The sequence below is a fragment of the Alligator sinensis genome, unplaced genomic scaffold (genome assembly GCF_000455745.1).
Source record: "Alligator sinensis unplaced genomic scaffold, ASM45574v1 scaffold285_1, whole genome shotgun sequence".
NCBI lineage: Eukaryota > Metazoa > Chordata > Crocodylia > Alligatoridae > Alligator > Alligator sinensis.
This window is the reverse complement of record NW_005842235.1, coordinates 473,104-487,739: the sequence shown is the minus strand read 5'-3', so window position 1 is coordinate 487,739 and position 14,636 is coordinate 473,104. Positions and strand designations below refer to the sequence as shown.

The 14,636-nt window shown below is 43.0% G+C and overlaps 1 protein-coding gene across 1 annotated transcript in view; it reads right to left on the bottom strand.

The window, feature by feature from the left end:
* The window catches only part of LOC102371752 (plasma membrane calcium-transporting ATPase 2), a 664,574-nt gene that overhangs the window by 231,110 nt on the left and 418,828 nt on the right, over positions 1–14,636 (bottom strand). Inside the window, exons 9-10 of the mRNA XM_014521639.2 lie at positions 4,696–4,737; positions 1,511–1,675 (exon numbers count right to left, since the gene is read on the bottom strand). Coding sequence (XP_014377125.1) covers positions 1,511–1,675; positions 4,696–4,737 — 207 coding nt within the window. The remainder of the gene's footprint in view (positions 1–1,510; positions 1,676–4,695; positions 4,738–14,636) is intronic.

The following is a 14,636-nucleotide window of genomic DNA, read 5'->3' as shown; positions in this document are numbered from 1 at the left end:
TGACAAAATTTGGGTTCTTGATCATATGGGATAGACTCAACCAAACAATTTACCAATGAAGTTTGAGAGGACAGCCAATATTACATGGACTACTTAATATCATGTGAATTTTCCCAACAAGTGAATCTTTTCCAGAAAAACACCAGAGGGCTTATCTACATGTGCCCCTATGGCGCCATTGTTACCGTATCATGGTATGGTATGGGCATGGTAAGAGCCCATAGTGCGCTGTACCAGTGGTGCATGGTTATTTTTAGCAGCTATGTCGCCATAGCAATACGCAATAGTGAGGGAGTGAGTTGCTATGACGATGTATTGGAGGTGTCATGGTTTTTGCCTGCACATGATATGTTGCTGTAGCACGTTACTACAGCAACATAGCATCATGTGTAGACATGCCCAGAGAGTACCACAAGTCAGAGTATATCCAGATAGGACAAGGAAGTTGGCATTTGTGAATATAATACAATCTGGGAACAGCTTGTTTACTGATATAGCTGAACTTACAAGAAGGCTGTTTTTAAGCACTTTTATCATTCCAGTAAAATTATTTATATTGTTGCACTACAAACACTGTCAACAGCAGATTTATTTTTCATCCATTTTTGAAAGAATGGCATAAAAGTATGTCACATTTGGGGCAAAAAAATTACTAAGTGGGGAAGGGAAGCAAAAATTATGCCAGAGTCCATAGAGGAAGAATAGAATATTGCAGAGATCCTGAGAAATTATTATAGATTTTGGATGAACATTCTCAGAAGACTTGATGGCACAGAAAATTAAATAGAGTAATTACTGCACATGGGAATACTGACTAGGAGAAGCTGCACTTCATTCTGATCCAAATATTCAAAACAATCCAAGTTACTTAAAACTTCTAGTCTCTAAGTTTCTAAACTAGAAGAGTATTAAGTGAGAAAAGAAAAAGATCTTCAGTATTCTAAGGTGCATCTGCATGAGACATTTAGGGCATGCAAAACTAATACACTCCACAGCAAGATAGCACCAGTTCTAGCCTGCTGCAGAGTTTCTTCATGCGTAGCAGGGCATGTGTAGATGCCAACCCGGCTAGCTGGGGCACAAGGGTCCTTCAGTCTTGGGGCTGCCTGCCAGCTAGCCCTACACTGAAGGACCCTTGTGCCCCAGCCAGCACCTCTGCAGCACACTGAGTCCGGTCAGAGCAGCCCCAGGCTGGCATGCTGACCCCTCTCCCTCCCAGGTCCCCTGCCAGTCAGAGCTGCTGCAACCAGTCTCAGTGTTCTGCACTTCCACGTGCATGTGTAAACTGCCCACCCAGAAGCTTCTGGGGAAGCAATACAGTGCAAAGCAATAAGTTCCACAATGTATTGCTGCCCCTAATGACACAAGTAGATATGCCCCTATAGTACAATGGCCATTTATTTCTAAATAATCTTTCAATTAAACACAATCTCTTTGCAATAATTTCCTCTGAATTTGTTCTATGTGGTACTCTTTATAATATGTTATCTAGCCAGCTACCCATTCATACCTGCTTTTCCTATCTGGACTGCCAGTTTGGTCAGCTTTCCCTGAAGGACAGATTTCTCTTTCTTATGCATGTTAGCTTTCTTCTTGTCTTTGTCATCTCCATCTCCCCCTTCTGCACTCTTCAGTGGTTGCATCTCCATGGCAGCAGCTCCATCCTGCTGCTTGGCTAACAATATAGAAGAAAACTGTTACTCCAGAACTTTTATTTTATATCATTTTTATTGAATTGGGTAGGTGAAAGCCCTAATGTAGGAACCAATTCTACATGTATGATTACCTATGAATATATTCAGCAGAAACCAATCCTGCATGGTTATGTGCAGCTCTACCAGGTGTGTGTGTGTGCGTGTGCACGCGCGCGTGTGTGTGTCTGTGTGTAGACCACCTACAAAGTCCTGCCATCTGCTTTACAGATAACAGTATCTCAAGATTACAGTATTCCTTAAATTGTCCCCAAAGGTTAATTGCACTACCTTTATACTTATTGCCCAATAACTAAGCTATCAGGCATAGATGAAAAATGCCTGTTTTCATCCTTTAAAGTCCCAAGCTATATAAGAAATTTTCGAGAATACCTCACATACTAAGGCAGACAAGGTTCCTTGGGTGAATTTGATATCTTTTATTAGACCAACCCAAATGGTTGGAGAATAGTTATTAAGCAAGCTTTCGGGTTCAAAAACCCTTCGTCAGGCTAAGGAAGCTGCAGCAGTTGGTGTGTGCTCTTCCTGGATGAATGAAAAGTCACATACTAAGTAAACTTTATTTGGGCATCTAAAGCTAAAATGTTAATTTTTTAAGGGCAACCACATTTCAGTGTCTGTGTATGTGTTTTAGAAAGATAAAATTACATAAAATGGAATGGGATGAGACAGTAATCTTTTCTGTTCAAATTTGACATTTGCTAACTTTTTTTTTAATGAAATACCCTGATTTGACCTGAAACCAAGTTTTCTACAAGTATAAGTGGCCCTTTTATTTAATAGTCATCACCATAGAAGATTTAGAGTTTATCTAATCAGTTTTGAGTCTATCTCACACCTTGTAGGAATGCATCTAAATAATCTTTGGGGAAACAAAAAGGTATATATTACTAATTTGTTTATTTGGCAGATTCTAAAGCAAACCTGGTAGCTGATTTCTCTGGCATAATGAAAAAGCAATTAAAACTTCACTAGAGAGGAAGCAGCATGTTTACATTAATGGCTTTTGAGAATATGCAGTCTATTAGAAACTCCTAAAACTCTTAGGGCATGTGTAGACAAAACGGGGGCCCTAAATTGAAGCAGTGGGTTTTTAAAAACACCACTTCAATTTAGGGTGAAGTAAACCCCTGTGTCATGTACACACATGTCTTACCTTCCTCTCCGGTGGTGAGGAGGGGAGGGTGAGATGCCAGAAGGCAGAGAGGTCCCAGGGCTGAGGGGTGGGGGAGGCTGGTGCTTCCCTCTATGGCAGTGGCGCTTCCACCCCAGGGGCACCTGCCCACAGGTACCCTGCTCGGGTGGTCCCAGGGGGCACCACAGCTGTGGAGCAAAGGACTGGGTCCCTGTGCAGCTCATGCAGGCAGGCAGGTTCCAAGAAAAAAAAAAAGATCAAGCTCACTGCTTTCTGGTTTTTTTCCTTCAGTGTAGCCTGCCTTCCCGGGCTGCTGCCAGTCTGCCTTCATAGGCTTCCTGCACAGTCCCTGAGCCACACAGAGCCTGGTGCTTCACTCTGCGGATGTAGGGCAGCAAACTAAAACTCCTCAGAGGTGTTTTAGTTTGCTGCCTCCCAAAGTCATTTAAGGTGCATTACGCCGCTGAATGTGCTACAGCAGCTAGAATTAATTCGCAATACACCACCGACTTGTGCAAACACCAACATCATTAAAGCAGTGCAAAAGCATTTAGCCCACTTTAAAGTGTCATGCATACATGCCTCTTGTTTTGTCTACACACACCCTTAAATTTTAAATTAATCAACAATGGGTATGTATTTCTGCAGTTACTTTATGACACAAGTCAATGTGTATTGTTTTGCATTGTAACTGCTACATGTAGCATTATTTACCTTCTTCCTGGAAAAAAAAGTAGCTTTATACGCTATCAATAGACAACCAAGGATTATAAAATTTGAGGGGCAAATAGGATTGGGAGTATATTAGCAACAGATAGCATAAATCTGGATGTGCAAGAAGAAACCACTGAATGCAAAACAATTTTTGTAATATTAAAGCTTTATATTAGGGGTGTGTGAAGTGGGCCCTATTTGTTTTGAATTCAGCCCGTATCAAGGACAGTGATTTGATTTGTTGATTTGGATCACTGTCCCTCATTCTATTCGGCTGAATCTGAATCTGAAGATCCGACACTGATTCGGAGAATCAGTGATTCAGACATAGACACAACTTTAAATGTTTTTTCTACATACCCTGAGGTACCAGTGCAGTTTGTGAATGCTGTGATGCAAATGGAGCATCCCACAGGAGTGTGGGGCGGGGCCCTCCACATGCTTGGCAGCGAACCCAGATGTGGACTGGAAGTACTTCCGGTCCACTTCTGGATATGCTGGGGAGTGTGCAGGGCCCCCCACCCCCACCCCACGCCCCCAGCTGGCTCAGTGATCAGCAGTGGGGGGATCCCGGGTACCTCCCCCCCAGACCCAGGAGGAACCAGCTGCTGAGCCAGGGAGATACGGGGGGAGGGGGGCGGGAAGTGCGCTCCCCAGCAGACCCAGAAGTGGACAAGAAGTGCTTCTGGTTCACTTGCAGGTTTGCTGCTGAGCACTCTGGGGAACCCCCCACGCTTCTGTGGCGCACTCCATGCACCTGCTACCTAGTGGTATGTAGAAAAAAACATTTAAAGCTGTGTCTGTGTGAATCTCTGAATCTTTCTGAATCTCTCTGAAATGATTCGGAGGGTTCTGGTTCGATTCAGAGAGATTAAATGATCTTGATCTTCTAATCTGCTCAAATTCAGATGTGTTAAAATTCTGTACTCACAAGTTATTTTTCTTGCACTTCCATTATTTTTTTGACATGGTTCACTGTCCAATTTTTAAAAATATTTTTTCATTACAGTGAATGTTTGAACAAATATGATATTTTCCCATATACTGACAAATTACTACTTTACTTACTGAACAGAATCTAATTATAGGCTAAAAATAAAAACTCACAACCTGCTTAAAATGAAAGAAAGTTACCTTTATTCTGGCTGTTCTCCATATTCCCATCCTGCATTTTGCCTATATGATGAAAAATTATAACAGACAACAAAGAACAGACAATAAACAATCATCACACAGACAGAATGCCACAATGGGAATTGTGAATGAACATGTTTCAAATGCACATTTATGATCAATAGGCATTGTTATCATGTATTTATTTAGCAGCATGAACATACTAACTAGGACAATCTCGAAGAACTCCAACCAAGTTCAAAATACTTCTGGGTAAAATAGATAGATTTTTGTTCCTCTCTAGGAATAATAAATGGTAGTGTATAATCTGTGGGGAAATGAAAACCCAAAAGCACATTACTCAGCAAAGAGAAAAGACATATTATGGATGTTAGTTATTATGGGCTGTATCCTATTTCAGTTTTGCACACCCTAAATGGCACTCACTTAGCCACATAACTGCAATTTGGGGCATTTATGCACAGTTATCTTCTGAAATTAAAATGGAGGAGAAAAGTGGCACTTTTTAGCTCAGTAGTACTTGCCCAAGAAATTAAGACCCAAACTCTAGTCTTCCTTCAACTAGAGGAGATCTGAACTTGCATTTTCTCTTGTTAATAAAATCCTCCAACCAACTGAGCATGGGCCAAACATTAACCAGAAGTTCCCAGAACTCCTCTTGGAGATGGCCAACAGGGAAGGGATAATGTGTAAAGCCTGGAGGAAAGAAAGAAGCTAAAGAAAGGGTGGTTTAATAAATGCATGCTGCTCTGGAAGGGAGAGATCCTCCAGTTCTGTCCCTGGCCTCTGTCTCAGTCATGGGCAACTAGTGCCTCCTGAGTCAGGGGGGTACTTAGCCCCCAGCGGCCAGTCAGTGACTGGAGAGGGGTCCCCCCATGGCTGATAGTGCAGACGTGGAAGTGCCAGTGGCGCACCATTGGCACTTCCGGGCATGCTGCTGGCACTTCTGGACCAGCATGATCAGTGGTGGGGGAACCCTCCCCCCTCCCCCAGTTGGCGCAATCGGCTGTGGAGGGACCACGGGGATCAGTTCTCCTGGACCCCCACTCCCCGGCCAGTGCTCTTGGGGGGGGGCACTGGTGCTCTAACCTGCCCCCCCACCCCCCCGCACATTGCCAAAGTGAGGAATGCTGCTGTCAGGGAGCGTATCAGTGCTCTCAGGGGGTGCATGTGCACCCCCATGCACTCCCTATGCATTGCCACTGGTCTCAGTAGACCAGAAACTATCCCATTGCTGTTTATTCATATTATCCAATGAATGTAAAATGTTGGCTGCAGAAATGCTGTTACAGAAAGGGCTGGAGTGCAAGAACAACTCCCTTTAAGGATAGCAGTCACCTTACTGATCTACCATTACTTGAATCTGACTAAAGGCTGCACATGAATACTTGAATTTGCTTTCCCCTCTTGGCCCCACATAACTTTCACTGTGGGCCAGCTCTAGAGAAGATGTGTGATGCTTATTACACGACCCAGAGGTTAGAGTACTTTTCTTGGCAGTGGGAGATACAGATTAAAAACCTCTCTGACTGAAGGGGTCTGGCATGGTTGAATCCAGAGGGGGTGTGGTGGTACAGTTACAACTCCCTTTTGAACCATGCTGTGGGAGTGGCATCTGGGAACATTTTTACCAGGTGTTCTCCAACAGTCCAGGAGCAGGCTTAGGGAGGAGAAGCATGCCTGGTGCTGGTGCTGCCCCTGGTTGAGCCCAGCTCCCCATACAGCCTAGCTGGAGTAGGGCACAAGTGGCTCTTGAGCTCCCATTGTCCCTGCTTCAGACAGGGACAGCAGTAGCAGTGGGCAGAGTGGGGAGGGGAGGGAAGGGGAAGGGAGGGGGGAGGGGAGAGAAGGAACATATCACTAAGCATAGAGAGGAAGAGACAGTGTGCCGAGAGAGGAAGGGGGATTCTTACCTGATTCAGGGACCTTAAAAAGTCCCTGGCTGCTGCTCCCATGGCATAGTCTGCCTACCTCATTGGAGGTGGGAGATTTGGGAAAAGAGGTACAGACATACCTGCAGCACTGGTCAATGTTCCTGCACCTGTCTTTACAAGAACCTGGAACCATCCATGGTGCCCCTAGAATCTAGATCTACCATTGCCTGGGTTTGTGCCCTAAAAACTAGGCCAGTTAAAAAGTAGAAAGATTACTGTCATTCCCCTCCTTCATTTTACTTCTAGCAGGTATGTATATATCTGAGCAATAATATTCTGCCTCAGGTGGAGATAGAAGCCTAATTTGTTATAAGTGTTAAATTTGCAGTTACATGACTATGTAAGAACCACGTAGGTGTGTAAAGGCGCAATAGGGCTTAGGATATATCTATCTTACAGAAAATGTTTTACCATTTGGACTTGTATTTTTCAAATGTAATCACATTCAGCCTTTTGGGGTAAATATGCAATGTCAAAGCCATCAATTGAATTTTTGAGATGCTGATAAGCCATTAAGAAGTATCTAGGACATAAGAACGGCAAAATAGCAGTTGAAGCACCAACAATTCAGCAATCAAAATCACAAATTAATGGTTTTAAGTTTTTTTTCAAAACTTGGACATGATAGTTCTTATGAATTATCTTTAGTGACATGCCCATTTCTTAAACTGAACAACATTTGAGTCTATAAATGTTATATGCACATGTGTACCATGAGTCTCCAGCACCCGAGAGCCAATGCCTGCGTTTAAACCCTGCCCCCATCTATGGCTGATGGCTGAGCGGGGGAGAAGGGGGTCCCCCAGCAGCTGATCAATGAGCCCAGAAACACTGGAAGTGCCGCCAGGGGACCAATTACCCCTTGGAGGGCCCGGCCAGCCCCACTCCAGGCTGGCACCCAGGGGTATGCCCTCCCCTCCCCCCATTGGTATTCCACTGATAGTCTCTTATCTTCAATCATGTATTGAGCGCTAATATAAATACATGTAAACATATAAGTTAATATAACATTACAATAAGGAAGATGAGGAGGTATGACATTTTCTTGATAGTTTTGGCCCTTTCTTATTAGAATATGGTTCAAGAGAGCATGCCATCATCTTTGAAGTGGGATCAGCTGTTCTGGGATGTGTCCCTGTACAACTGATCTATTTCATTGGTGTCTAAAGATAGTGCTTGAGTCCTAGTCGCACCAGGTTGGGTATCATTCTCAGAACATCAAGAGCCCAATGCTGTAGGACAATGGCCCCAGGTGCCACGCCCTGACTCAGGGCACAGCAGCCTGATATGTGCACCATGGGAATTGCCTGCAGGACAATTCCTGGGGCATGTATCTACAAGCACACCCCTTCAGGGGAATTTCCATGGTGCACAATAAGTAAACAGATGTCTTTTAATTTAAGATATCACAAACTGACTATTTTTGGTTGTGGCAATATTTTGGGGCACTTGGAGCATGACAATGAGTGAGGATGTCTGTTTCCTTGTAACTTGTTCCGCCATAAAAAATGTCATAGCAGTACAAGGATGATATTTGTTTGCACCCAGGGTGCCTGTACATGAGTGTGGAGGCTGCTCAGATGTACTATAATTACACCATGTCAGAGTAGACGTGACTACTCAAGTGGCAATTACCATGCTCCAGAAGCCTCCTGAGTCTTGTGTATCAGTGTCCCAGAGCTTCAAAATGTCAGTGGGGGCACTTGAACTAAAGATTGTTGAACAAGCTTTAGTTCAAACACCCTCACTGCCATTTCAAAGTGCAGAGATGCTGATACACTAGCTGTTGTGGTGCTTTAATTAGAGCAGCTCCCAGAGCCACTCTAATTAAAGCACCACCCTTCCCCCTGGCCCCCGAGCATGTATAAAAGTGCCCAAAGATTAGAATATTTAAATCTTAGTCCTTAGATTACACCTGACCCTGTCTGTGGGTCAACAATGAAGCAACAACAATGCTTCCATAAGCTTACTATCTCAATGTTAGCTCCAGATACTGTGTGAACATATTCATCTGATTGTAGAAGTATTTCTTAGTTTAAAAAAATGCACAAAAAATTGCTATCTGAATCCATTAACTTATGTACATCTTGGTTGTGTTCAGCAAGTTCAAGGTCAAATAAATACCAGAATATATTTAAAAGAGCAATAATGGCCATTATGCATCATCCTTCTTGACCACTGTTCTATGCTAATTAATGAAAGATTCAGAGAAATTCAATTATTAAATTACATTAAGAGAAATGATTTTCTGCTCTGTTCTTGTAGAAGGGCCAGAAAAGCAAAGCAGAATATGCTTACACTTTTAATTTACTACATTGTTTCTCTCTCTCTTAGAGGAGAAAACCTTGTATTAATTGTTCATTTACATTTGCACTAAAACTTCAAGAAAGTATTTAAAATAGTAGCTAATTAATTTTAGTAGGCATTAATGTTTTGCAAGGTAACATTCAGATCTATCTTGCCAGTTCTGTACTAGTAACAAGTAATTGTTCTTGAATAGCAAGAACATTTTGAAAATGCAATAATTTTAATTAAACATTCATTTTAATATTGTTTCTTGTACTCTTTATTTCTTTTTTGGATAATCAGCTTTAAAGGAGGGCTGTTTATTTTCAGAAGACTAACTTTTTCAAATGTATGCATAAGTCAACTTTGAAAGTAAAAAAATCAAGTCAGTCTTTTTATATTTGTGAAGCTGTTCAAACATTGAAACAATCAAACATTAGAGAAAGGCAAAAATCACTACATGGGGTAAAATTTCTTCCTGATCTCAAATGTGGCAATGGTCTGATTCTGAGCAGAGAAATGGATGTATCTACACGTGCATTTATGCCAGCTTAAATTTACTGTGCAGTAAGCAGGAATAGGCTGGCATCTACATGTGCAGGCATTAAAGCACATTAACATTGTGTGCGGACTGACGGGACTAAATGTTACTGTGCAGTAAGGCATTAAACATGCTTTACTAAGCAGTAACTAATCAGACATAAATTTGATACCTGCGTCATGTAGACACATCCAAATAAGACCTAGTTGGGAACCTCTTCTTTTCTTTTGCGGTTAACACCTTGTGATTGGGGGAAGGTGAAAAGAAAACCCTAACAATTATAGCAACAACAGAAGAAAAAAAATTCTTCTTGGCACTATGTGGCAACTATCAAAGCCTAGAAGTATAGGACAGCCAAATACTTTCCTCTCTGCACTGAGACCTGGGGACCGGAAACTACATTTAGGGTGCATCATACACCCTAAATGGAGAACCAGAATTCCTCCTCCAGTCAGTCTATCCCCTCCATAAACTTGTCCTGGCTCTTTAAGCTTGTTTCATAACCAAGCGAAGTGTGGAGCCCTGCTCTATTTTCCTGCTGCTGAGCAGGGTCCTTTACAATTTTTGCGAGCTTCAGGCTACAGAGCTCTTCTCATGATCTCCAAGTGCTGTGGGTAGCTGAGCAGGTCTCCCATGAATCCAACTGTTGCTCTTTACGGAACACTCCAGGCACAGTTATTCTAAGGGACAGATCCAGACAGAGGACAGTGGTGTGATTGCATCCCCACTTCCACCATTGCTGATGTCCCTGGGTAATGTGCACAGTCGCTCCCTGCAGCTGAAGACCCTGGGATGGAGGGGTGGGCACAAGAAGGGGGACCCACCCATCACTGTCACTATTCCCATATGACCTGGGCATGGGGCATGACCCTAGAGCTCCTGCTGACCCACTCCAGCTGCAGACTGCAGGGAGTGGCTACCCAGAGTGCCAGTCTTCAGCTGTGGCCAGCAGCGGCAGTAGGCAGATTTCCTCTTTCTGCACCTGCTCCCTGCCAAGCCTTCCACTACACCCTCTGCTGGCTGGAAAGGAGGTCTTGGAAGGAGAAACCTGCTCCCCACCACTGCCACTGTCCTCACCTGACACAGGCATAGAGGAAACTGCAGAGACAATCTTTTATGGCAGCCCTTCAGATATTTGAAGACTGCTATGACGTTTCCTCTTAACTGCCTTTTCTGCAGGCAGAACATGCTTATTTCCTTCAAGCTCAGGTAACAAGAGCCCCAGAACTGCCGAGGTTTGAAGCTACATCTCCAGTTTCCCTGAAAAGTGCTCTATGCACCAGGACACATTCTAGATAATGCCTATAACATTTTCTAAACTCTCTCTTGAAGCTGAACTACTGGGCAGTCAGGAAGGGCAGCCAGGTGTGGCCAAGAGGAGAATAAGTCAGAGGAAAGATGACAGTGAGATGGGATAGTGCTCTGGAATGCAAACAACCCAAATAATTAACCTACACCACTGTTGGCCATGGGGCAAGCCTAGAATTATTCACAGGAGTTGTCACTGGCCAAGTCAGGACCTAAGTCAGGACCTCCTGCCAGCTCACCAAAACTCCCTAAGTAGTCCCTGTGTGCAGCATGACAGCTGGAATCAAGCTGGGCAGGGAGCAGTGTTCAGGAGTGGGACAGGTGGGTGAGGTTGGGATCACAGGGCAGTGACAGCATTGGACCAGGACTCAGCTGTGATCCACTGCCCATACATCCCTACAATGGGTGTGGGTTCTGTGGGCAGGGGTATGCACAGGGTGGATTGTGATTAGGCCCAGGCCTGGACCCCAGCCCTGCACTATCACTACCCCAAGATCCTGAACCCAGGCCTGGATGCAGCTCTCTGCCTTCCTGCAGCCCCATCCCATCCGCCTGGTCACATGACCTGCCTACATGTGTCCTGGCCAGGCTTTGGGATCATGGGACGGTGACAGCACAGGGCCAGAGCACAAGGCAGAGCCACAACCTTATCCCAGCATGCCCCTGCCCACAAAGCCTATGCCCATCACAGGATGTGAGGGGAACAGCTCTGCCCCAGGCCCTGACACCACACTGTCACTGCCCCACAATTCCACCCTGTGATCCCAGCCTTGCCCACCCACGCTGCTCCCAAACACCACTCCATGCTTGTCTATAGGCCCATCCCAGATGCCAGGACTGCCCAGGTCCTGCCTCTGGTGGTGGATGTGGGGCAGATGGGCCAGAGTGCCCGGGCAGGGGGGGCAGGTCCAGCAGTGGCAGCAACCATAAGAAGGTGCCACTGCCAGTGCCACCAGGAAGTAACTCCAGCCGCCGCATCACCCCAGCCCTGCTGTGCACCCAGGACAGGGCCAAGGGACCCACTGTGGGCCAGACAGTAACATTTAGTCCCGTCAGTCCGCGCACAATGTTAATGTGCTTTAATGCCTGCACATGTAGATGCCAGCCTATTCCTGCTTACTGCAGGAATAGGTAATCCCCACATGGGGATTACCACTGTCTTGATAAATTTCCAGTGGAATCTGAGTAGTGGAGTACTCAAATATCATAATCAGCTGCATAATAATAGTTATATTTGTATAATAATGTGTTTGATAAGCATTATTCAAATGTGCTCCCATTTTCTCTTTCCTATACGTGTATTGTCAAGACTACCTTAAATCTACCATCAGAATGATGGATTACTTAATTTTGTCAGACTCTTTTGAAATATTTCACAAGCCTTGGTCTTCATTACTAAGTTTATTTCATGCCTATGTTTTATAATGGTCACTGTTTCCCTTTTCAGTATCACTAGTTATTTATTATTAATTACAAAAACAATTAATTTAAAACAGGTCTTAAATTCAGATTCCTGGGGTGCCAGTTATTAACCTCCTTCAAATTTTGAAAATTTGTAATTTTTTACTCATCATCTCATTTGTGAAATGATTTTACACTCATGACTTTTCTTTCCATAAAAGTCATCAATAGTTCCTACCTCTCCTGAGCAACTTTACTGAGAGATTTTCACTTTTTTCCCCAGTGAAAAGAATATTATTCAGGGGAAACAATAGCAAGTAAAACCATCTATTAAAAACTATGTTAAAGATGCCTCAAGGTCCAGATGGTCTCTTTTTCGTGGTATTAGAACTATCAACTGCTTGATGGACTACTATTCAATTAGGTGGATCTTCATCACTAAGTTTTTAAAAAAAAAGCTACTATCTTTTATCTTGGTAACATCAATGACATGCAGAAGAATGAGACGACACCGATCATCCTTGGCCAAAAGCAGCCTTAATATTTTACAACAAGTAAGAACGAGGTACTTGAAAACTGCCCATTCAGATATCTGTCTATAAATAATAGCTAACAATCACATAACACGAGACACAAGAGAACAGATTAATCAAGTAATTTGTGCACTCAGATCATATGGTTATGTAGTAACCAAAACATCAAAAGGTGATGCTTAGCATATTCTAAATCCCTGATTCTCAAATATGTATCATTATTAATCACTTATGAAGGTGTGGATGGAAAATATTCCTTTCCAACCACCCAATCCTGATTTTATTCCTTTCCTTCAGACACAAGATTCCATGAAACAGCCACAACTACAATCAGGAGTATTAAGAAACAAGAATTTAAATAAAATTGCCCTACTGTAATGGTTGAGGTTGCTAGGTTATATCCTGTCCCAGTTTGCCTTTATTCTACTTGTATGCATTCCATTCCGATTCAGGCTCAACATTAGGAAACACTTCTTCACAGTCAGGGTGTCCAGACTGTGGAATAAGCTCCCTTCAGAGGTGATGCAATCATCTACCCTTGAAATCTTCAAGAGGAGACTAGACAGTCACCTTGTTGGGGTCACCTGACCCTCAGTTATCTTTCCTGCTTGATGCCGGGGGCTGGACCCAATGATGTTCCAAGGTCCCTTCTGGCCTTACAATCTATGAATCCATGAATTATAAATTGTAGTGGAATATCAAAGATGTGTCAGATTCCCATAATTTGTTTATGTTATGAATCTTGGGAGAGGTGGAGTGGTCAGCACCACAGGTTTTCTACTATATGAATTTTGATGTGAATTATTTTTCCTTATCTTTAAAAAAAAATCTCTCTCTCTATTTGTAACATGCCAGAACACCTCCCAGGCAAGGTTCTTATTATCACAAAAATAGTTAACAAATTCAAATTCACTTTGAAAGTAAACCAATTTTATAAAGAGACCATGAGGTAGGATACTCATATCCTATGGCTGGTATTACAGATATACTTGATATCACAAATGATTACCAAGATCATTAAGAGTAGCTTAGGAACTGAATACTTGTTAGCAATTCCTTTTGTAAAACTTTGTAGCAGAAAGTTTAATTTATACTCTAATTATATCCCCCTCTTTCTTCATATAGTAAGGAAATACACAATACTATAATTTTTTTTCAGAATGTATCATCTTACAATGGAAATGAATTTTAGCTCCCTCAGTGCCAAGCCAGTCTAACACTACAGGCAAATGATCAGAGACTCACAGCAAATCTATACGCAGAAAAATGTGATAAGTGAAAATTGTAATAGTTATTTTATACTGAGCAGTGTCAGATGCACTGGTTTAACAAAATCAAGACTAATAACAATGCAGTAATTCCAATATCGCTACATAAATTAATCAACTTTAGAGAATTCTGTTCTGCTTAGAAAAAATATTTATAGGTAGTTCAACCTCCCTTATAACTCAGTTAACATAAAATATATATTTTACAAATTATTTTTCAGAAATCCCAATCATAAACTTATATATATATTAGGGGTGTGTGAAGTGAGCCCTATTCAATTTGGATTCGGATTCAGCCCAAATCAGGGACAGTGATTCGATTACTTGATTCAGATCATTGTCCCTGATTTCATTCGGCCGAATCTGAAAATTCAATGCTGATTCAGAGAATCAGTGATTTGGGCACATACACAGCTTTAAACATTTTTCTACATACTTTGAGGTAGCAGGTGTGGATCCTGATTGCTGCAATGCTGGGGTACAAGGAGTCCCACAGGACTGCAGGGGGGAGCCCTCCATGTGCTAGGTAGCTAACCCAGAAGTGGATCAGAAGTACTTCCAGCCCATTTCCAGGTCTACTGGGGAGTGTGTAGGGGGCCTCCCTGCATCCCCCCAGCTCAGCAGTCAGCCACAGGGGGACTGCAAGTGCTGCCTCAGACCCAGGAGGTAC